This window comes from Hippopotamus amphibius, chromosome 5 (genome assembly GCF_030028045.1).
Source record: "Hippopotamus amphibius kiboko isolate mHipAmp2 chromosome 5, mHipAmp2.hap2, whole genome shotgun sequence".
Classification (NCBI taxonomy): domain Eukaryota; kingdom Metazoa; phylum Chordata; class Mammalia; order Artiodactyla; family Hippopotamidae; genus Hippopotamus; species Hippopotamus amphibius.
In genome coordinates this window covers 31,054,752-31,079,268 of record NC_080190.1, presented here as the reverse complement: position 1 = coordinate 31,079,268, position 24,517 = coordinate 31,054,752, and the positions used below count along the sequence as shown (strand labels likewise).

Below are 24,517 nucleotides of genomic sequence, written 5' to 3'. Positions count from 1 at the left end.
AAGACTGGAAGCATCTACACAGTGCTTAAAAATACTCAGTAATAGAATAAGTGCTAAACATCTGTATATTCTATAGCACTTTCATAAACAGAGATAGATTGGGATGGGTTACAGAAAGACAGAAGAGGAAGGAAAAAGGGAACTTACATTTTGTGAGGGCTCAATATATTGTGTGTACTGTACAAAGTGCTTTTCATGCATTATGTCATCTAGTTTTAACAATAGTTTTGTGAAGTAGGCATTAACCCTACTTTATAGATGGGAAAACTGAGCTCTGAACGATTTACTTTCTTTCCAAGGCCACAAACCTACTGAGGGTCAGAGGGGTTCTGTTCAGGCCTGTTTGACTTCAAAGCCCTTGTTCTTTTGCAGTTCTATAGGTTCTTTGCTTCCAAAATAATGTTTTAAATAGTCTTAGCACTCTTGTGAATCACATTCTTTTTTTTCCAATTTTTTTTCTAAATAAAGTTCACATTTTGTTAGCACTCTTTTCTCTAAAATTGATTAGCTATGTGATGGATTCCTTCAGCTTTTTCTTTTAAGCAGAATCTTTGCTTAAGTCATTCTAATGTCCGATCACCCCTGGAAATGTTCATGAATTTCCACTAGATGCTATTCTGAGTCATTTTGCTCATATTTACTTATATTGTGGGCAAACCCATAGTTGCTCTTGCAATGACTTTTTAAAAATGTTCATTTTTATACTTTTAAATATAGCTAACAATCTAAATTATAAAATTGATCTCTTAAAACTGATCTATTTAAGCTATAGTTGTAGTATATGCACCATATTTCGTTTTTCTGCAACAGCAGAAGTGAGGACTGAGGTACATAAGTGAAGGCTAAGACCAAAGAGAGAAAAGTGCTGAGTTTTATATAAGAGAAAAACTTATTGAAAATTAGATGGCTTAAGGCTCTGACTCTTACTACAAGGGGCAGGAATTTTCTAAAGGCTAATTTCCAGACGTAATTTTTTCTTACATCTTTTCTCCCACTGACATGTCAGAAGAGAAGATACTGAAGCAAGTTTTATGCCAAAGAATTCTCGTGATGAATGTATTCTTAGAAAACAGTCTGTCATCTTATATGGCTGTGGTTCTTAAGTTTAGAGCGCATCAGAATCACCTGGAGGGTGATTCCCAAAACTTAAAGACTTTTTCTGATTAGGTCAAGAGTGATATTAATAAATATGCGTTTTTGATGTTCTATAATAAAATATGTCAACATTTGGAAGATCTGCATAACTCACAATTCAATAAACCAATATTTTCCAAATGATCAATGCTTTTAAATCATGCATGGGTAAAAGATACATTCAAATGCAAAACCAAAAAATTTAATGCATCAGAGTATGAAAAGTTCATAGATATGGCTTCATACTCCACATCGCAAACTTTAAGAAACTATCACTTGCTGAATTTTGCTGTAGTATCTGAGAAGAACAGCCACATTAACCTGAAAAAGGCTATTTAAATACTCCTCCCTTTTTAAGGTACATATCTCCATGAGGGCAAATTGTCTTCATATTCTTAAACCAAAACAATACACTGCCACAAAACATATTGGGTTGGCCGAAAGTTTCCTTTGGGATAGTATGGAAAAGCCCGAACAAACTTTTTGGCCAAACCAATAGAAGCTATAAGAATCCATATATCTTCAGTTAAGCTAGGTATTAAAGAGATTTTTAAGAATATAAAATAATGCCACTCTTCTCATTAACTTTTTTGGTTTCTTGGAAAATACAGTTATTTTATAAAAAGACATTATTTGTGGTAAAATGTAATGAATTTATTATTTTAAAATAAATATTTTTTAAATTTCTGCTTTAATTCTAATAATATAGTAGGTATCTATAAATATGATCCACTACCCTACATAGTTGAGAAACTGTCCCATTTCCAAGAGAGCAGAGCATTGGAGGTTGAGCTAGAGTTACAGCCACCAAACATAGTTGAGATGGGGGCAGCCATTCTGAAAACAAAAGGATTAAGTGAAAAGCTACATACTAAACAATGAGATATCCAGCTCCTTTCTTAGATATGAGGATGCTAGCAGATTTATACTTCCAAGTTGGCTAGCAGATTTAAATTCCAAGAGAGAATTCTCCTCTGGAAAAACTAAATTGAACATGAGAAAAGACCAATAGATATGGACAGTTAGATGTCCCCTAATGTAATAACCCAGGCAAATCACCCTGCACAGACCTCCAACCAGTTGAGAAGAAATGTCCATGAACAAACAACATCCAATCAGTTTTTCATGCCTCTCTCTTAAATAGGAACAGAGATCTAAGGATCATTTGACACTTGAGGAAAATTCTTTAATGTGAAAGACAAAAACCAAAATAAAGAAATGGGGGGTGAGGAGGGAAGAACATAGAGGAAAAAAAGTTTAATGAAGAAACCATAAGAAAACTATTGGAGAAGAAAGAAAGGAAAGGAAAGAAAGGAAGGAAGGAAGGAAAGAAGGAAAGGAGGGAGGGTGGGAGGAAGGAAGGAAGGGAAGGAGAAAGAAAGAGGAAGGGAGGGAAGAAGGAAAGAAGGAAGGAAGAGAAGAAGGGAGGAAAGGAGGAATGAAAAGAGAAGGAAAAAAGGAAGGAGGGAGGAAAGAGAAAATAAGAAAAGAAACAAAAGAAACAAACACAACTAAAATTGTTATCTTCAGAGAGAAAAAAGATATTCCATCCAGAAACAAGAAAAGAAGCTATAAAAAGCCATAAAAAAGAAGCTTTGAGGAATAAGAAGACTTTTTGGAAATTAGAAATATGGTAACAGAAATGAAAATTTCAACAGAAAATATAGATGATTAAGGAGATTTAGCAGAAAACAGAAGAAAAACCAAGGGAGAGAAAAATATGTAAAAATTAGACTACTGTTCGAGGGGTTCTGATATCTGACTAGTGGAAGTTCCAGAGAGAGAGAGAGAAAGAGAGAGAGAGAGAGAGAGCACACAAAAAAGAAACAGAAGAAAATCATCAGAGAAAAAAATTTAGAAAAATTTCCATAAACTGAAGGGCATGAGTTTCAGATTAGAGGGTCCACTACATACCTAGTAAACAGAATAAAAAGAGAGTCACACAAAGGATCACTGAGGACAAAAAGAACAGTTTAAAAGTACTAACAGAGAAAAAACAGGGCAAATAAAAGGACTGGAAATTAAAAAGGCATCAGATTTCTCAATAATTACAAGAAAAGCTAGAATAAAATGGAGCCAAAGCATCAAAATCCGAGGGAAATCTGTATGCATCCAAAATGTAAATCAAACTCTAATACAAGGTCTCACCATGTTTACCTCTCATTTATCTTTTCTCAGGAAGTTCTTGGAAAAAAATGTTCCACCAAAATGAGGGAGTAAACCTCATAAAAAGGCATGGATCCAACAACAAATAAGAGAGCCAAAAGGAATCCCTAGGATGATGGTGAAGGGAAATCCCAGGACAACAGCTGTGCAGGAAGCACAGAGATCAACTAGTCCAGATGGGACCAGAGGAGAGACTGCTCCAAGAGAACATCTCCAAGGACAAGATGAAACTGATAGCTATCCAGAGTGTTTGCACAAAGAAAGAGATTTACCCCTCTGGTACAGAGTTTAGGGATGAATTAGGGAAAGACTAATAGGAAATTAAGCAAATGAAAAAAAATGTTATTAACTGCAGGGAAAACAAAAGGTTGTGGAAGAAAGAAAATGTAATCATTGCACACACATTCTCTTCTGCGAGTCATAGTTATGTAGTAATAAAAATGTGAATTCTGATCTAACCAATACTTAAGATATAAAATATTGGAGAACGGGAAAACATAAGTATGTTTCGGTGTGTGAGGAGTTAGGGAGGTATGAGAGCTAAATTCTCATTCTCCATAGTAGGAAATTGACAGATAATATTTAAACTGAAAAAAATTTTTAAATACTATCAGATTGTTATTTAGAAATATGGAAACAAATATAAGAAGTGGCTAAAATTGTGATGATTGCTTCTGGGGAGGGGAAAATGGGGTTGGAAAAGGTGGAGGTGGGTACTGATGGTTTCTATTATAATAAAAAATGCAATACATCCTTATTACAGAAAAATTGGAAACTAAAGAAGAGTAAAAATGACCATAAAAGCATCCCTATACTCCCTACATCTAAAGGTTAATACTATTAACCTATTGGTGCATTTCCTTTGAGTTTCTGTGCATTTTTATATTATTGAGGTATGAATTATATATTTTATATTTTATTTTATTCACTTAAAATCATTTTCCTATTTATTATATTTTCCACAAGTATTTTCACAATATATTATTTAATAATATATAATATTATTTATTTAGGTGTAACAGTTTAGGCTTTTTCCCAATATCTTATTATGAAAAATTTAAAGCAGAAACAGGTGGAAAAAAAATCACATACCCACCACCTAGGTTCTACAATTAACATTTTGCTACATTTGCTTCATCCCACATCAATCTATCTATCCCTTTATCCATCCACTGATCCATTTTATGTTTTGCGGCATTTCAAAATAAGTTGCAGACTTTAGTACACTTCATCCTAAACACTTCATCAGTCACACCATCAACTAGAGTTCAGTATCTCTTCTGGTTCTTTTTCTTAAGTAAATTTTACATACAATAATCTGCACAAAACTTAAATGTATCATTCGATGAATTTTGACAAAAGCATACATAATCCTATGTAACCCAAATCCCTATCAAAGTGCAGAACATGACAATTACTCCAGAAAATTCCCTTTTGTGCCTTTCCCTCTAGATCCATGTCTCTACCCCCTACACCCACAGAGGCAGTCAATTTTCTAATTTTCAAAATCTATTCCAGAACTCCATATAATTTGAATAACACAAATGTGCTGTTTTATAGAAGGCTTTTTTTTTTCACTTAGCATAATGATTTTGAGATTCATTCATGTTGTGAAGTGTATCATTACTTTGTGTTTTGATCTTGTTGAGTACCATTTCTTTATATGAATATACAACAGTTTATTTATTCTCTTGCTCATGGACACCTGGGCTTTTTCTAGTTTTTGCCTATCATTAATCAAACCACTATGAACACTCTCATAAAAGTTTTTGTGTGGCATGTTTTCATTTCCTTTGGGTAAATACCTAGCAATGTAATTGCTTTGTCATAGGAGAGGTATATTTTATTTATATAAGAAACTGCCAGATATTCCAGATATTCCAAAAACCAGATATACTATAACAATATTAAGAATTTTTGATGTGTCACACCTTGATAGGTTGTATTTTTCAAGGAATTTGTCCATTTCAATTGTCAAATTTGTTGGCATAAATTGTTCATAATACTCCCTTATTATACTTTTAATATCAATGTGATCTATAGTGAGAATCCCTCTTTTATTCCTGATACTGGCCATTTCTGTTCTTTCTTTTCCTATTCCCTCTCTCTTTCTATCTCTCTGTCTCTCTCTTTCTCCCCCTCCCTCCCTCTCTCTCACAATCTCTCTAAGTTTTCAAATTTGTTCGCCTACTCAAAGAAATGCTTCTGGCTTTGTAAATTTTCTTTACTGTTTGTCTATTTTATGTTTTATGGCTTTCTGCTTTCACCTTTGCAATTTTCTTTATTTTACTAGTTTGGGTTTAGTTTGTTCTTTTTCTAGCTTTTTAAGATAGAAACTAAGGTAATTGATGTCGATGGTTTTTCTTTTCTAATATAAGCATATTAGAATATAAATTTCCCTCTAAGCTCTGTTTTTGCTGAATTCCACAAATTTTGATAAAATATATCTTCATAATCATTTCAAAATATTTCTTACTTTCCTTCATGATTTCTTCTTTGATCCATAGATTATTTTAAAGTGTGTTAATTTCAAAATATTGTTTTGTAGATATTTTTGTTACTGCTATCTAACTTAATTTCTTTGTCATCAAAACAGGCTCATGAAAAGATGCACAGCATCACTAATTACTAGAGAAATACATATCAAAACTACAGTGAGGTATCACCTCACAATATAGCCATCACCAGAAAGTCTACAAATAATAAATGCCAGAGAGGGTGTGGAGAAAAGGGAACACTCCTACACTGTTGGAGGGAATGTAAATTGGTGCAACCACTATGGAAAACAGTATGAAAGTTCCTTAAACTAAACATAGAGCTACATATGATCCAGCAATCCCACTCCTGGGCACATATCCAGAAAAGTCTAACACCCTAATTTGAAAAGATACATGCACCCCAATGTTTGTAGCAGCACTATTTACGATAGCCAAGACACGGAAGCAGCCTAAATGTCCATCAACAGATGAATGGATAAAGAGAATGTGGTATATATACACAATGGAATATTATTCAGCCATAAAAAGAATGAAATATGGTCATTTGCAGCAATGTGGGTGGACCTAGAGATTAACATACTGAGTAAAGTCAGTCAGAGAGAGAAAGACAGATGTTATATGATATCACTTATATGTGGAATCTAAAAAGTAATACAAATGAATTTATTTACAAAACAGAAACAGTTTCACAGACATAGAAAACAAACTTATGGTTACCAAAGAGGAAAAGGGGGAGGGATAAATTAGGAGTATGTGATTAACAGATACACACCGCTATATATAAAATAGTTAAGCAACAAAGATTTACTGTATAGGACAGGCCACTATATTCAACATCTTGTAATAACCTATAAAGGAAAATAATATGAAAAATATATATATATAACAATCACTTTGCTGTACACCTGAAACTAACACAATATTGTAAATCAATTATATTTCAATTAAAATACTGTATGATTTCAATCTTTTCAAGTTTATTGAGACTTGTTTTACAACTGAGCATATATGATCTATCTTGGTGAATGTTCCATGTGCACTGGGAAAGAATGTATGTTCAACTGTAGCCTTCAACTGTCAATTAGGTCAAACTGATTGATAGTGTTATTCAAATTTTCCACATGCTTCTGGTTTTTATTTTAATCTAGTTGTCCTATTAATTACTGAAAGAGATGCTCTTAAATCTCCAACTATGACAGTAGATTTATCTTTTTCCCTCCCTTTTGTTCTTTTAGTTTCTTCTTCGGGTATTTTGAATCTCTGTTATTAGGTATTGTATTAGTTTTCTATTGCTGCTCTAAACAAATTATCAGTGGCTTAAAACAATCCAAATTTATTATCTTACGGTTCTGTAGGTTAATTAATATGGACCTCACTGGGTTAAAACCAAAGTATTGGGAAGGCTATACTCCTTCTGGAAGTGCTAGGGAAGAATCCATTTCCTTGATTTTTGCAGCTTCTAGAGGTTGTCCACATTCCTTCACTCATGGCCCCTTTCTTTAATCTTCAAATTCAACAATAGCAGGTCCAATTCTTCTCATATCACATCACTCTGACTTCCTCTTCTGTGGTTAAATCTTCCTATGCCTCCTCTTTTCTGATTCCCTCTTCCACTCTAATGGTTATGCTGGGTCCATTTGGATAATTCAAGATAACCTCCCTATTTCAGGTCAGCAACCTTAGTTCTATCTGTAACCTTAATTCTAGGAATACAATTTCACAGTCTTCTTAAATATTGTATTATTTCACATTTAAGAAACTTGGAATAATGTAACTCCATTTACAGCCTGTTCCCTTCATCATCCTTTGTCGTATTATTGCCATATATTTTTACATCTATATATGTTATAAACCCCATAATACAATGTTATATTTTTGCATTAGTCAGGTTTTTCTAAAGAAATTAAGATAAAAAATATATTTATCTATAAATTTACACTTTCCAAAGCATTTCATTATTTTTTTTGAGATCGAACTTTCCTTCGGAAGTTACTTCTCTCTGAAGAACTTCCTTTAGTATTTTGGGTAGCATAGGTCTGCTGTCTTTCATTTACCAAAAACATCTTTATTTCACTTTCATTTTAAAAGAATACTTCTCTAGATAGAGAATTCTGGCTTGACTTTTATTCCTACGGCACTTTAAAGATGTGGTTCCATTTTCTTCTGTCCTCCATTGTTTCTGATCTCAAGTTAGCCATCATTTGTCTCTATGTAAAATGTCATTTTTGTCTGACTATTTTGAAGAATTTTTCCATCCTTTTGTTCTCAACAGTTTAAATATTATGCCCAGGTGTAATTTTCCTTGTATTTATCCTTCTTAGGGATTGCCTAGCTTCTTGTGGTTCTGTAAGTTAAAGTTTTTCACCAAATTTGAAAGCAGTTCAGCTTTGGTTTCTTAAAAGGAGTTTTCCGCCCCATTCTCTCTCACATCCTCTGGATTCTAATTGCACAGATGTTACTTGATATTGAAAATGAGGGTGCTGAAACTGATAATTTTCTTCCCAATATTTTTTCTCTTTTCTTTAATTGTATAATTTCAAATGATCTGTATGCACATTCACTAACCCTTTCTTCTGTACTTTCCAATCTCTTATTAAGCCCATCCAGTGAGACTTTCATTAAGCCCATCAGTGAGTCTTTCATTTCAGTTATCTATCTATCATCTATCTATCTATGTATCTATCTATCTATCTATCTATCATCTATTTATTTATTTTAAGCTCTTTATTGCATAACTGCTTTACACTCTTGTACCAGCTTTTGAGGTACACCAAAGTGAATCAGCTGTATTTATACATATATCCCCATATCCCCTTCCTCCCACGACTCCCTCCCACCCTCCCTGACTGGCCATCTAAGGCATCACCCACCACCAAGTTGATCTCCCTTTGTTATACAGCAACTTCCCACTAGCTATCTGTTTTACAGTTGGTAGTGTATCTATGTCTATGCTACTCTCTCACTTCGTCCCAGCTTCCCCTTTAACACCCACAACCCCATTCCGGGGCCTCCAGTCCATTCTCTGCATCTGCATCCTTATTCTTGCCCTGTCACTGGGTTCATCAGTGCCATATTTTTTTAGATTCCATATATATGAGTTAGCATACAGTATTTGTTTTTCTCTTTCTGGCTTACTTTACTCTGTATGACAGACTCTAGGTCTATCCACTTCATTACATATAGCTCCATTTCATTCCTTTTTATGGCTGATTAATATTCCACTGTATGTATGTGACACATCTTATTTACCCATTCATCTCTTGATGGGCATTTATGTTGCTTCCATGTCCTGGCTATTGTAAAGAGTGCTGAAATGAATATTATGGCACATGTTTCTTTTTGGCTTATGATTTTCTCTGGGTATATGCCCGGTAGTGGGATTACTGGATCATATGGTAGTTCCATTTTTAGTTTTTTAAGGAACCTCCAAACTGTTTTCCATGGTGGCTGTACCAACTTACATTCCCACCAACAGTGCAGGAGAGTTCCCTTTTCTCCACACCCTCTCCAACATTTATTGTTTCTAGATTTTTTTGGATGATGGACATTCTGAAAGGTGTGAGATGATACCTCATTGTGGCTTTGACTCTCATTTCTCTAATGATTTGTGATGTTGAGCATCTTTTCATGTGTTTGTTAGCCATCTGTATGTTTCTTGGGGGAAATGTCTGTTTACATCTTCCACCCATTTGTGGATTGGCTTATTTGCTTTTTTGGTATTCAGCTGCATGAGCTGCTTGTATATTTTGGAGGTTAATCCTTTGTCCGTTGTTTCATTAGCAATTATTTTCTCCCATTCTGAGGGTTGTCTTCTTGTATTGTTTATGGTTTCTTTTGCTGTGAAAAAGCTGTTAAGTTTCATTAGGTCCCATTTGTTTATTCTTGATTTTATTTCCATTATTCTTTTCCTCTAGGAGTTTTAGAGTGTCTGGCCTTACCTTTAGGTCTTTAAACCATTTGGAGTTTATTTTTGGGTATGGTGTTAGGAAGTCTTCTAATTTCATTCTCTTACATGGTGCTGTCCAATTTTCCCAGCACCACTTGTTGAAGAGGCTGTCTTTTTTCCATTGCATATTCTTGCCTCCTTTGTCAGATAAGGTGCCCATATGTGCTTGGGTTTACCTCTGTGTTCTCTATTCTGTTCTATTGATCTTCCTTTCTATTTTTGTGCCAATACCATACTGTCTTGATCACTGTGGCCTTGCAGTATAGTTTGAAGTCAGAAAGCCTGATTCCACCAACACCATCTTTCCTTCTCAAGATTGCTTTGGCTATTTGGGGCATTTTGCATTTCCATACAAATCGTAAGATTTCTTGCTCTAGTTTTGTGAAAAATGCCCTTGGTAATTTGATAGGGCTTGTGTTGAATCTGTAAATTGCTTTGGGTAGAGTAGTCATCTTCACAGTGTTGATTTTTCCAATCCAAGAACATGGTGTGTCTCTCCATCTGTTTGTATCATCTTTGATTTCTTTCATCAGTGTCTTATAGTTTTCTGCATACAGGTCTCTTGCCTCCATAGGCAGGTTTATTCCTAAGAATTTTATTCTTTTCATTGCAATGGTAAATGGGAGCGTTTCCTTAATTTCTCTTTCTGCTTTTTCGTTGTTAGTGTATAGGAATGCAAGAGATTTCTGCACATTAATTTTGTATCCTGCTACTTTACTAAATTCATCGATTAGTGCTAGCAGTTTTCTGGTAGAGTCTTTAGGGTTTTCTATGTGTAATATCATGTCACCTGCAAAGAGTGACAATTTTACTGTTTTTCCAATTTGGAGTCCTTTTATTTCTTTTCTTCTCTGAATGCTGTGGTGAAAACTTCCAAAACTATGTTGAATAATAGTGGTGAGAGTGGGCACCCTTGTCTTCTTCCTGTTCTTAGAGGGGATTCTTTCAGTTTTTCACCATTTAGAACGATGTTGGCTTTTGGTTTCTCATATATGGCTTTTCTTCCGTTGCGGTAATTTCCTTCTATGCCCATTTTCTGGAGAGTTTTTATCATAAATGGATGTTGAATTTTGTCAAAAGCTTTTTCTGCATCTATTGAGATTACCATATGGTTTTTACCCTTCAATTTGTTGATATGATGTATCACGTTGATTGATTTGCATATATTGAAGAAACCTTGCATTCCAGGGATAAACCCCACTTGATCATGGTGTATGATCTTTTTAATGTGCTGTTGGATTTTGTGAGCTAGTATTTTGTTGAGGATTTCTGCATCTCTTTTCATCAGTCATATTGGCCTGTAATTTTCTTTTTTTTGACATCTTTGTCTGGTTTTGGTATCAGGGTGCTGGTGGCCTCGTAGAATGAGTATGGGAGTGTTCCTCCTTCTGCTATATTTTGGAAGAGCTTGAGAAGGATAGGTGTTAGCTCTTCTCTAAATGGTTGATAGAATTCACCTGTGAATCCATCTGGCCTTGGGCTATTGTTTGTTGGGAGATTTTTAATCGCAGTCTCAATTTCCGTACTTGTGGTTGGTCGGTTCATATTTTCTATTTCTTCCTGGTTCAGTCTTGGCAGATTGTACTTTCTAAGAATTTATCCATTTTTTCCAGGTTATCCAACTTATTGGCATACGGTTGTTTGTAGTAGTCTCTGATGATCTTTTGTACTTTTGCGGTGTCCGATGTTGCTTCTCCTTTTTCATTTCTAATTCTGTTGATTTGCGTCTTCTCCCTGCTTTTCCTGATGAGTCTTGCTAATTGTTTATCAGTTTTGTTTATCTTCTCAAAGAACGAGCTTTTCGTTTCATTGATCTTTGCTATTGTTTCCTTCCTTTCTTTTTCATTTATTTCTGCTCTGATCTTTATGATTTCTTCCCTTCTGCTCACATTGGGGTTACTTTGTTCTTCTTTCTCTAATTGTTTTAGGTGTAAGGTTAGGTTGTTTATTCGATATTTTTCTTGTTGCTTGAGGTAGGACTGTATTGCTATAAACTTCCCTCTTAGAACTGCTTTTGCTGTGTGCCATAGGTTTTGGGTTGTTGTGCGTTCATTGTCATTTGTTTCTGGATATTTTTTGATTTCCTCCTTGATTTCTTTAGTGATTTCTTGGTTGTTTAATAGTGTATTGTTTAGCCTCCGTGTGTTTGTATTTTTTACAGTTTTTTTCCTGTAATTGATATCTAGTCTCATGGCATTGTGGCCAGAGAAGATGCTTGATATGATTTCAATTTTCTTGAGTTCACCGAGGCTTGATATGTGACCCAAAATGGCATCTATCCTGGAGAATGTTCCATGTGCACTTGAGAAGAGAGTGTATTCTGTAGTTTGTGGTTGGAATGTCCTATAAATATCAATTAAGTTGAGATGGTCTAATGTGTCATTTAAAGCTTGTGTGTCTTTATTTATTTTCTGTTTGGATGATCTGTCCATTGATGTAAGTGGGGTGTTCAAGTCTCCTGCTATTATTGTGTTACTGTTGATGTCCCCTTTTATGGCTGTTAGCATTTGCCTTATGTATTGAGGTGCTCCTATGTTGGGTGCATAGATATTTACAATTGTGATATGTTCTTCTTGGATGGATCCCTTGATCATTATGTAGTGTCCTTCCTTGTCTCTTGTAATAGTCTTTACTTTAAAGTTTAATGTGTCTGATATGAGTATTGCTACTCCAGCATTCTCTTGGCTTCCATTTGCATGGAATATCTTTTTCCATCCCTTTACTTTCAGTCTATATGTGTCCCTTGGTCTGAAGTGGGTTTCTTGTAGGCAGCATATAGAAGGGTCTTGTTTTTGTATCCATTCAGCCAGTCTGTGTCTTTTGGTTGGAGCATTTAATCCATTTACATTTAAGGTGATTACTGACATGTGTGTTCCTAGTGCCATTTTCTTAATTGTTTTGGGTTTGTTTTTGTAGGTCTTTTCCTTCTCTTGTGTTTCCTACTTAGAAAAGTTCCTTTAGCACTTGTTGTAAGGCTGGTTTGGTGGTGCTGAATTCTCTTAGCTTTTGCTTGTCTGTAAAGCTTTTGATGTCTCTGTCGAATGTGAATGGGATTCTTGCTGGGTAGAGTATTCTTGGCTGTAGGTTTTTCTCTGTCAGTATATCCTGCCATTCCCTTCTGGCCTGCAGAGTTTCTGCAGAAAGGTCAGCTGTTATCCTTATGGCTTTTCCCTTATATGTTCTTTGTTGCTTTTCTCTTGCTGCTTTTAATATTTTTTCTCTGTGTTTAATTTTCCTTAGTGTGATTAATATGTGCCTTGGTGTATTCCTCCTTGGGTTTATTTTGTATGGGACTCTCTGCGCTTCTTGGACTTGATTAATTATTTCCTTTCCCGTGTTGGGGAAGTTTCCCACTACAACCTCTTTAAATATTTTCTCAGACCCTTTCTTTTTTTCTTCTTCTTCTGGGATGCCTATGATTCGAATGTTGGTGTGCTTAATGTTGTCACCAAGCTCTCTGAGACTGTCTTCTATTCTTTTTATTCTTTTTTCTCTTTCCTGCTCTGTGGCAGTTATTTCCCCCATTCGATCTTCCAACTCACTTATTCATTCTTCTGCCTCAGTTATTCTGCTGTTTATACCATCTAGAGTATTTTTACTTTGGGTTATTTTGTTGTCCATTACTGTTTGTTTGCTCTTTAGTTCTTCTGAGTCCTTATTCACTGCTTCTTGTATTTTCTCTATTTTGTTGTTGAGATTTGGGATCATCTTTACTATCATTACTCTGAATTCTTTTTCAGGCACTTTTCCTATTTCCTCTTCATTTATTTGGTCTTGTGGGTTTTTTCCCTGCTCCTTTGCCTGTATGGTGTTTCTTTGTTTTCTCATTTTGTCTAATTTATAGGATTTGCTGCCTTCTTTCCCTATGCTGCCTGGTAGTAATTCCTCTTGTTTCTGCCCTCTGCCCCCTGTGGTGGGGTTGGTCCAGTGTCTTGAGTAGGCTTCCTAGTGGGGGGGTTTGGTGTCTGCTTTCCGGTGTGTGGCTCTGTGTCTTTTCTCTCTGATGACCAGGGCCGTGTCAGGAGGTGTGTTTTAGGGTATCTGTGAGGTTAATATGGCTTTAGGTAGTCTGTGTGCTGATGGGTGGGTTTGTGTTCCTGTCTTGTTTGCCGTTTGGTGTGAGGTGTCCAGCACTGGCAGTTGCAGACAGTCGGACAAAGCGGGGTCTTAGACTCTGGTACAGGGCTCCATGAGAGTTCTCTGCAGTTAATCTTCCCTGTGTCTGAGGATTCCCTAGTAGTCTAGCATCCTGGATTCAGTGCTCCCTCCCCAGAGCCTCCTAGTTGACTTCTGATGGAGTAATCCAGATTTCAGAGGTTGCTTGTCCCAGTTATGTCAAGATCTTTGCAGCCCTTTCTGGTGTGTGAAGTCATCTGCTGGTGTTCAGCTGGTTCTCTGTGGGAATTATTGCATCTTTTGATGTATTCCTCATGCATCTGTGGAGAGGGGTGCATTCCACACCTTTCTACATCGCTGCCATCTTTCTTCCTGTCAGTTATTTATTTATTTAGTTAGTTAGTTATGCTGCACTGCACGGCTTGTGGGATCTTAGTTCTGCAACTGGGGATTGAACCCGTTGAAACTGTGCCCCTTGCGTTGGAAGCATGGGGTCCTAACTACTGGACCACCATGGAATTTCCATCATTTCACTTATTTTTCTATTTTTTTCAATAATTTCATTTGGTGTATATATGTATATATGTGTGTGTGTATATATATATATATAGTTTCCATGTCAGTGCTGATATTTCCCTATGTATTTACTCAGTATGGACATTTTCCCTTAATTATTTGAATATATTTGCTATAGCTTTTTTAAAATCCTTGTTATCTAATTCTATTATTTGGGTCCTCTCAGGGTTTCCAGTTATTGCTCATTCTCTTGGCCATGGGCCACATTTTTCTGTTTCTTTGTATGTCGTGTCATTTTTAAATTGTATACTGGAAAGTGTGGTTGATATGCTGTAGAGTCAGAAGAGTATTGGTTTGGGATCTAGTAGGCAGTTGGATGAATGACTCGCCATCTTTTTCTCGTGGCAGCTGCAGTTTAGGCTTTGTTATGGTGAATCTGTTTTGGTTACACATTAGACTTAACGGCAAATCCTCAGTACTGGAACATAGACTTTACTCCTGAGGTATAAGTCTTTTAGTTTCACAGGAAAGCACAAGGTGTTTATCAAGCCGCTCTAAATTTGTGAGATTTAAATTCCAATTTCTGTCCCTCATGTGACAGACAGCAGCTGAAATTTCTGTTCAACTTTCTCAGGCTTCCAGCTGTTGTTTTATACCAGGCTCCTTGGAGTTCCCCTTAAATATGCACAGTTTAGGGATCAGGCAAAGATTTGAAAGCAAATTTATATGCATATTTGGTGTTTTACCCCACAGTTCCTTCTTTCAGAGATTTCCACCTTCTGACTCCTTTTTCCAACACCTCAAACTGATATGACCATGTATTTCTTTTGAGTTTAAAGCTATCGATTCTTAAGTAACCAGAGATCTCACTAGTGCCATTCACTTCTTCCAGGGATTGAATAACTTCCTCTAGTTTTTGCTGCCTTTTGCTCACTCTTGTGTGTGTGTCCGTATTTATTTATTGTCCAGATTTACCATTGACACCTGATACAAACTATTCCACCATTCCTGTAATTGGAACTTCATCTCACTAACTCTTTCTAGGTTTTCTGCATGGGTTGGTGGGCAGAACCAATCATCAAGTTGTATATCTTGGCCCTGAATATCCAAGAGCATGAAAGTCCAAACCAAAATAGTCTAACTACATAGATTGATTTATTTATGACTTCAGACTAGAGTTCTCGTTGTTCAAGCTCCAAGATCAATATCCCAGTATTGAATTGATTCTTTTGTCTACCTATAGATAGACGTACATCAGCAAACTCTATGTTCCTTTTTTTCTGACAATGACTCTTGATTTCCTTTACATTATTAAGAAATTTTCACCTCAGCATCTCTCAGAGAAACATGGCATTTGGCTTTAATATTCACTGAGTCCTCCTGGCCAGAATTTCTTGGAATTGTTCCGTGACTATTCCAAACCTTGAGTGAAAATGACGGCTGTAAGGAATAAATGGTAGAGTCCAGGTGCTACTTGTTGCCTCCAAATGACTGCTGATCCTGGAGCCAAAAGAAACACAACCCCATGCCTGTTTTGGGGGTATTTTTAGACTAGTTACAAACACATGATATTTATCTTGAGAGAGAGCGAATATTTTTTAAATAGCTAATAAACAAACTGTATTTACATAAAACGTATTTCTCCATTATAAAAAAAATACTGTGCTCATTTCACAGCATTTGTACTATGGAGGGTACTTGAGTGGGGGAAAAAAACTTTCTCTGATCCCTCCCTGTCAGCCATGATAATTGAGCAAGCCTTACATTCTTACCCACTAAGTTTTGTACACTGAGCTCATTACTTCTCCTTATAAACACTGTAAATTCTTCAGTCTTTAGTCTTTATGCTACATTATCCAGATAGCTTTTGGTGAGGACACTGAAGAGGATCTGAATTCCCCTACTAGAATGTAATATTTCCAGTAAAGGATCATTGTCTTGTTACCAAAACAGTATCAGTTAAGAGAAGCCCATGGAGTGAGAAAGACCCAACTTCAAGTCCAAAATATGCCACTTTCTATGTAATCTTTGTATTTTATACAACTTCCTCTTAAGTTGTAGAAAAACAGAGATAAAAACAGTCCTGACCTCATTTGGTTGTTCTGAGGCTCAGATATGGTAAGACACATAAAGATTCCTGCTACATTGTTATTATTTTATCATTGTCGCTATTTTCACCCACAGTAAATGCCCAATTAACAATCGCCTAAATAAGTACTTGTTGAACTGAATAAGTGCTATTCTGGTAAAAGAGACAACACACAAATTACAAAAGCAAGTATGAAAAAAACAGTGATTGTAAGTTGTGGTAAGTACTATGGAAAAACGAGCTAAGAGAGAGAATTAAATAGGGGGTCTTTTTGCATAGGGTCATCAGGGAAGGCTGCTTGGAGGAAGCGACATGTAAGTTGTATCTTAAGAGATGAGAAGGAGTCAGCTACACAGAAAATGAAGATAATAGCATTTCAGGCAGAGGAAATGGCACATACAAAGTTCTTGAGGCAGACATGCACGTGAACCTTCTGTAAACTGAAAGACCTCACCAGCACTTTGGGACAGAATGAGTAAGTGCAGGGTGGTATCAGAAGAGAGCAGAGGCCAAACACAAAGGGCCTTATAGGCCAGAGTAGAGAGTTTGGCTTGTGGTCTACATGCAAAGGGAAGGCATTGAGGGGTTTTAAACAAGGGAATGACAAGATCCTCAAACCCACTCACTCCATGACTCACAAAGACAAACTGAAGGAGGATAAGAATTTCTGGAAATATTCGGAATTTGTTGTTTACAGAAACAAAGAATATAAATGCAGAATAAAATATTTTTCATTATGATTAAAGTTATTGATTGCCAACAACCAAAAATTCTTTTGGGATACTTAATAAAGATTTCATCCACTTCTCTTTCTTTCATAACTATCATGAATCCCAAGGGATTCTGTGACCTACTTAAAATGAAGGACAGACAATAGGAGTAAACGTGCTAAGCAGGCAGGGTTAGAGGAACTGAGAAAGATGGCCATAGCTGAGAACTATGAGGGCCCAGAATGGGAGTGCATGTTTGATCTGTGAGGATCACATTAGATGAGAGATGATTTGAAAGATGCTGTGTGATAGATTTCTTACAAAAAGGAAGGGCAGGATTCCAGTATAAAATTGGTAAGACACTGTGAGATGCTGGACATTCCAGCACAAATACCATAAGGGGACTTAAAGAAAATTAAAATTTATATAACAGATAATTATCTTTACAAGTCAAGCTACCCTAGAGTAACAGGTCTTTGCCATTGTAAGCTCATTTCTGGAATGCTGGGGTAGATCCTCTCTTGAAACTCCTCTCTCTCTCTCTCTCCATAAACATATATGTGTGTGTGCGTGTGTGTATATATATTTTTTACTTGCTTCATATTAGTGACTCTCTTGGTACTAATTAAAACTGCTGCCATTAATGTAATGAAATGTCTCTATTTTCATATGATATATGAATAATTAAAACTATTTACTCTCTTAAGGAAATTTATTCCACCCCAAAAAAGCTTAGGGGGAAATGTGGCATGCTTAGATTTCCATTACCTGTTCACTGATGACAGATTAGTTTATAAGTGCACATAACATCTGAGCTTTCCAAAATATGTCACTGTTTTTGTTTTTGTTTTTGGAAACAATAAAATTATATTACTATGAGACAATATGTTATCATAATAATAGCTTTGGCGTTAGTTCTAACTTTTTTTCTTGGAGGATGAAGGATAGTTTATTAAATGTTAGTTATAACTTCATGACAACTACTTATCTTTCATTTCACAGCATCTGATAATAAATAAGAGCAAAAATGGTGAATACCTACTGTTGCCAGGTAACTGCATCCACTGTGCTTCCTGCCACCTTCATGAATCTGTAAGAAACAGAAAGAACAAAGATATTGCAACTTAAAGTAAACCATATCCCCAGGGTTAAAATAAAATAAGCTGAGACATAGATCAGGTCAATCCTTGGGCAACTCTGCTTTCTGAGAGGGTCCACAGCCATGATCTATCCATAGCTATTGGAAGCTAAAAGGTACAGAAAGTGAAAGTAATCACACTTTCAGCTCTCCACACATCCTTTACTACCTGGAAATCAAGACTCCAAGACGGCATTATACCTATGTCTGTCTTCCCAATTCCATGCCTGATGGCTCCCCCATCACTTTCCCTGTGATCAAAACTTATCTGTCCCATTTCCTATTCTCTAAGGACTCTGAGATCTGCTAGGAAATGAACGATAACATTTTCCAAGGATGATAACACAACATATGACTCTGAAAAACCTCAGGCCTCTCCTTCTATAGAGAGCATGGGAAAACCCAGTTTATTTATATAAGTATAAAATACTATCAAATACACCCTAGTGATGGGCTACCATGCCTGGCTGAGTGTAGAAACCTGAGCACCACACAGAGAAATTTAACTATTTGTCGAGCAGCTAAGTAGAGAACAGACTGTCCTGACCAGAATGCTCAGCTCAAAAAGGAAACCAGACCTATTTCCCTGCAAAGCACTCAGCAAGTCTTGCTGGCAATTCGCCACCCTCCTGTGCCCCTTGGGGTTCCACCACAAACATAGCGCCAGGAGGAAGCATCTAAGGCCACACAGATCCCATAAGGTATGGTAAACTGCAAGTCTGTGAATAACTCAATTACTGACCTGCCTTCTTCTATCCATCCACATGTTCTAAGGCCATGTGCTGTCGTGACTCTTGTTACTATTTGAGAGAGTTACCACTCAGACACAGGAAATCAAAAGGAACATCTCAGTTCTTTGAGATATTACTTTCAATTCTCTTTCCTGAGACCCTGGAAGGGAACTTTTCCTCAGACAGAAACAATCTTCAATAGGTACTTCATAAACAAAGAACTCTTCCACTGAGAAGGGAGATGGATGATATTTTTTCACGAATGCCCTGTCCCTGGCCTACTCCAGCCTAATCTTGCCAGGAGGACATGTGGGCAAGGCGGATGCTTGCACTGCCCAGACAGAAGCTCTGTTTTGCCCTGATGGTAGAAGAGGACTGAGTCTCTGCAGGACTGGATGAGAGACAGAGAGAAGATACCAGGACTACTGTTTAGCAGCAGAGTGATGGTCATAAAAGAAGATGATGAGGATGGAGAGGAGGGAGACTATGAGGAGAGGTAGAGGGGAGAAGGGGAAGGAGGAGGGGGAGGAGGAAGAAAAGGGGGAAGAACGGGGAGGGGAGGCAGCTTGCCTCTTACCTATATGGTTTTGCATCTTTTTCTCTAGGGCCACTCAGCAGTCCAGGAGCAAGAATGTGGGAAATGGAGCATGGGGTTGATCAATTAATGGAACTGGTTTGCTGATCAGGACCAAAACATAAATGGGGATTGGAGGGAATATAACATTTACTGAGTACCTATTTAGTACCAGGCATTCACATTTATTTACTTCGTATAATTCTCAAAATTGTTTTGTTCTGTGAGGTGGATATTATTAATCACAGGTTACTAATTTTCTTATTGGCTAGAGAAGCAGTATTTCCAGACATCCTCAACAGCTCATTTTTATGGGGTCATGCCACCCCTCCTAGCAGTACTTCTTGGGAAGCAGGACACAGGTACCCTCTGCTTTTGGAGAGCATGGATTTCTCTTTCTTGTCTCCTCTCCTTTCTCCAGCCCAGAAAAATCTCTTGAAACTGGGAGGGTAGCTCCACTCTCTTCACTATATCTAGCACTATGCCCAGGATTCTTCCTTTACAATTCAAAAGCGGGAAAGGCTTGTGCATTCTCTTCTCCATCCTGCCATGTGCCACCCCTGAGTCAATAAGCACACAACCAGCTATCTGCTTGAACAGATAAAGAGAAAAATGGAAAAGTCCAGGGAGAAGGAAAACAGATTAGGATCCAAAATACTATCTCTGCTGCATATGCACTCTAAGCTATGGAGACCTGATGATAATCTTAGAAGTAGGATAACCCAAAAATTAAGAGGCGGAAATGAAATTTTGTACCCCCTCCCCAGGGTATTTAAAAATTAGAAAACCTAGATAAACTTAGATACAAGTGTCATTCAATATATATATATTTACATGGGCTTTACTCCTCCAAAATTATTTCTAAAATCTTGGAAAAGTAAAACTGCCTCCATTTACATATAAAAGTAACCATAATGAAAATTACACTGACATTTATAGTGCTTTCTTGTTAAAATTTTTTTCAGCTTCTTATATGTATAATTTCACATAACTCTCAAAACAGCGTAGAGACATCTAATTTATAGTGGAGGTGGCTAAGTCTCATAGAGGTTATGCAGCTTGTTCAAATTCATAGAGTAGTGCAGACTAAACTCAGGTTTTCTGATTCCAAACCCTATGTTGCCTTCAAGCTATTTTCACTGAGGCCAAGAAGTACATGCAACTCTAAGATGCAAAAAATAAGTTGAATTTTTGCCTTGAGAAAACACTACCCTATGTTTTAGAAAAAGAAAAAAGGCCTCAGCACCATCTTTGCTTGTTGGCGTCCTCTCACAGACCTGAGCATCTCAGTGCTCTTTGTAAGACAATGTGCTGGAGCAGGTGTCAAAAGGTGATTGACTCAGGGCCTCTGCTACAAGACAACCACAGTAGAGCTGAGGGGGCAGACACTGAGACAAATTAGCTATCTGAGTCTCTTTACGCTGCACTACTGGTGCAACTAACTGCTGTGGGAGAGCAGTCAAGGGAGCAGTTAGCTCTACCTTCTGTGGTGTTAGAAGAGGGATAAGCATTGAGTAAAACTCTTCACATCTCACAAGACATTGAATCTGGCATTGAAAGAAGGGTAGGATTTTTGCCATGAAGAGCATGCCAGGCATAGGAACAGCCTGAGCAAAGTAAGATAGAGTCAAGGTGAGTGTTTTCTCAGGAGTCCAGGATATCTGGATGTCAGGGGACAAGTAAGGGAGTGGCAGGAAGTCAGACTAGTCAGATTAACTAGTTGCTAGCCTGTGATGCTAACACATCTGGCCTTTATTCCTTAATATCTCGGTACAAGTCGAGGTCTTATTTATCTTTGTATGATTAGCACCCAACACAATATTGTAAAATACAGCTCCTCCTGCATGTTGGATTTAACCTGTGCTTAAGCAACTGAGAGAGTGTCAGGATCAGACTTGAGTTTTAGGAAAATCACTCTGGCTATGGTAAAGTTGAAAGGAAGTGGCGTAGACAAACTGGTGGGAGATGACTGCAGAGTGATGGGACGCTTTGAAATGTGGGAATGAAAAAAGACATAATTGAAAAAAACACTGTTGGAGCATGCAAGAGGACTTGGTGGGTGAATTTAAGTGAGGAAGGGGTGTAAGAAAGAACCCTGAAGTTTTAATTGCAGTAATGCAATTGCCTAAAATGGTAATCCAGGAATAGACTTTAATGCTGGTGTTGGTGAATATGCTCCAATCCTTCTGAAAATGCCTCAAAGAACTTGAAGTAAATAGTCATTGATGATAACAGTTATGCATTCACACGAAAATTAGGAGGAAAAAAAAAATCATCAATGCCCTGCCTGGCTAAAAGGCTCTGGACAGGCGATTAAGAACACATCTAATCTGGTGTCTTAGAAGCTGAAAACTTGTTCTTTATGATACTATAATCTGGAGATCCTCATATGCATTGGATAGTTTTCTCTGCTATAGGATAATTATTAGGTCTTTAAATAACCTTCCATTATCAGAAGTTACATTATAAAAAGAATGGGAAAACTAGAGTTAGGAACATTTAAAGTAATGCTAATGTTTTCTCCCCACACCCCTACCCCACAAGCAAAGAAAATCGATAAAATCTATAATTAAATATGAAATATGTTGGACCCATATATAGAATATTATGTAGTTTACAGAGAAATATTTTTAAATTGAATATAGGAAAATACCTACCATGATCCTGGATAGGAAAATCAATTATCCTTCCTAAGCTAATTTATGGGTTTAATGAAATTCCAATAAAAAAATCCCATCAGATATTTTTGAAACTTTGCAAAATCATTCTAACATTCATCTGAAAGAAGCCAAGAATGTTCTGAAAAAATTGGAATACTGAAGGGACATTTATTTGAACTACCATATATTAAAATATACCATAAAACCTGAAATTATTAAAAAAATTCCTAGGAATTAGTCAGGAGATCTTAGGAATTAGTAAAGAGATCAGGAATTAGTAAGGATATCTATGGAACAGAAGAGATTTTTTACAAAAATTTATATATAAGAATTTATTAAATGGAAAAGAATTTAGTATGTGAAAAACTGAAGCATATTTTTCATGGTGCTATGTGATTTGTGGCTATTTGGGAAAAAAGTGAAGTCAGATCCTTACCTAAGGTCTTATTTTTGTAAAAGAAATCAAAATAGTAAAATATAGTTTTGTTTCATTATAATATTTAAAAAATATGTCAATCACAATTTAATATGTTTAGGCCAATGATATTATTATCTTAACTTTGGTAGCATATTTAAGCAGTAGAAAAGTTGTTTTAGCCAGCTTTAAGGAAAAACATTATTAAACGTGTTCACATGAAAATTGTTGTAAACTACATTCTTCCTTTTCCCCTTTTAGCAAAATGATGCGAACAACTTCAAACACAGAGCAGCATTTCTACACTTATTCTGAGGAGGAAGAATCTAATTCAGAAATAATGTCAAACAAAATATGCATTTCCAAACACTACCAGGATGGCAAAACATACCTTTGTGTTTTGAGAAGTGTATAAAACTCAACTAAAACAGAGCAAGTGTTCTGTTTTCAGAAGTCTTTGAATGATTTAAAAAAAAAAAAACTAGAAAAACAAAAAACCAATGATGGAAATAACACACAAAGGAAATTGATTAGACAAAACTCCATTGAATAGATACAGTATTCAGTGAATTTGGTGAATTTTCCCCAGCCCCATGATACCTCTCTGAAAACTAGGGCTCTCTATATCTACCATGTATCTGTATCATTTCCATACTCTGTTTTTATATCTATATTGGCACTGTGGAGGACGATAAGTCCAAAAAGATTATATTTTTTTTTGTTCAAATCTAACATTGATGGATTCTTCTACTCCCTAGTTTTGCCTGTTTCTCAGAAACTGGCCCAAACCACATAAATGAATAACTTCAACACAGCTGCAGAATGCTCAGCAAGAGTAATATTAGAGGTGGAATAACATGCACACAGACTAGTGCTGTCAGGAGTGAAATACCACTGGGAAAGTGAAATTCCATTTAGGGTCCAGTATTATCCAAGGATTTTCAACCATCCACTTCCATTCTAATCCCTAGATTTAGGTCTATGAATGAACAAGTAAAAGATGACCCAGGATGTGAATAATGACAAAAAAGGAAGATCTTGGTGTTCCAAGGTTGGATGTCTCCACACCTGAATTATGAAGACAGAAATCCTGGATGATTATTTCACAGAACAGAAGATGTCTGCCCTCGTGCTGACATCCAGTCATGCAAAAAAGGGTAAGAGAGGGAAGGGGCAGGGACCTGTACCTAAGGAAATTGGCCAGTACCAGGCAGACCTTTCAGTGTTGGGGGATCTTTCCCACTGGAGCAAATATGCTGCTATAGAAAAGAACAAAATATCCCCTTTCATTGTGAGAGTTCCCTTCCTCCCCCAAGGGACCCCAAATCTGGGAGAATTTCTTTCCTTTGTTATCCACCTGCGCACATGACGTATCTGAAATATTGTTGAGCCTTCTCTCCCAGGGCATATCATAGCTCTCTCTTATAATAAGGCACATCTTTACTCACAGTCTTTGGGGTTTGATTTCCACTTCTGGACCACAGAGTGCAACCCTAAAAAATGGTTTCTGAATTTTGCTCCCAGGAAGGAGGATAAATCCTTCATGGGCACTGGATGTGTAAATGACTACAAACTTCAATAAGAGTGTGGCAGCCTGATCCTTCTTTTCCTTGTCCATGAAGAGAATCTTCGGTTACATAACTAACATGAATAAGATGTGACAGCCATTCTACAAAAAAGCTAGGTAAAACTTGTCGAGAAATTATTCATTTTGAGTTACAGCAAACCAGGCATCTTCCATCTGGCCAAAGCCACTTACATTTCCATGGCTAATTATCTATTAAGCTGTACTAGGTTAGTTATACATTCAGCTCGAGAACAAAT

At 36.6% G+C, this 24,517-nt stretch overlaps 1 protein-coding gene across 3 annotated transcripts in view; it reads right to left on the bottom strand.

The window, feature by feature from the left end:
• HPSE2 (heparanase 2 (inactive)) overlaps nucleotides 1-24,517 on the bottom strand; it is a 748,913-nt gene that overhangs the window by 213,194 nt on the left and 511,202 nt on the right. For all 3 annotated transcript variants that reach the window (XM_057737262.1, XM_057737263.1, XM_057737264.1), the window contains one exon: nucleotides 18,218-18,265. In XM_057737262.1, coding sequence (XP_057593245.1) covers nucleotides 18,218-18,265 — 48 coding nt within the window. The remainder of the gene's footprint in view (nucleotides 1-18,217; nucleotides 18,266-24,517) is intronic.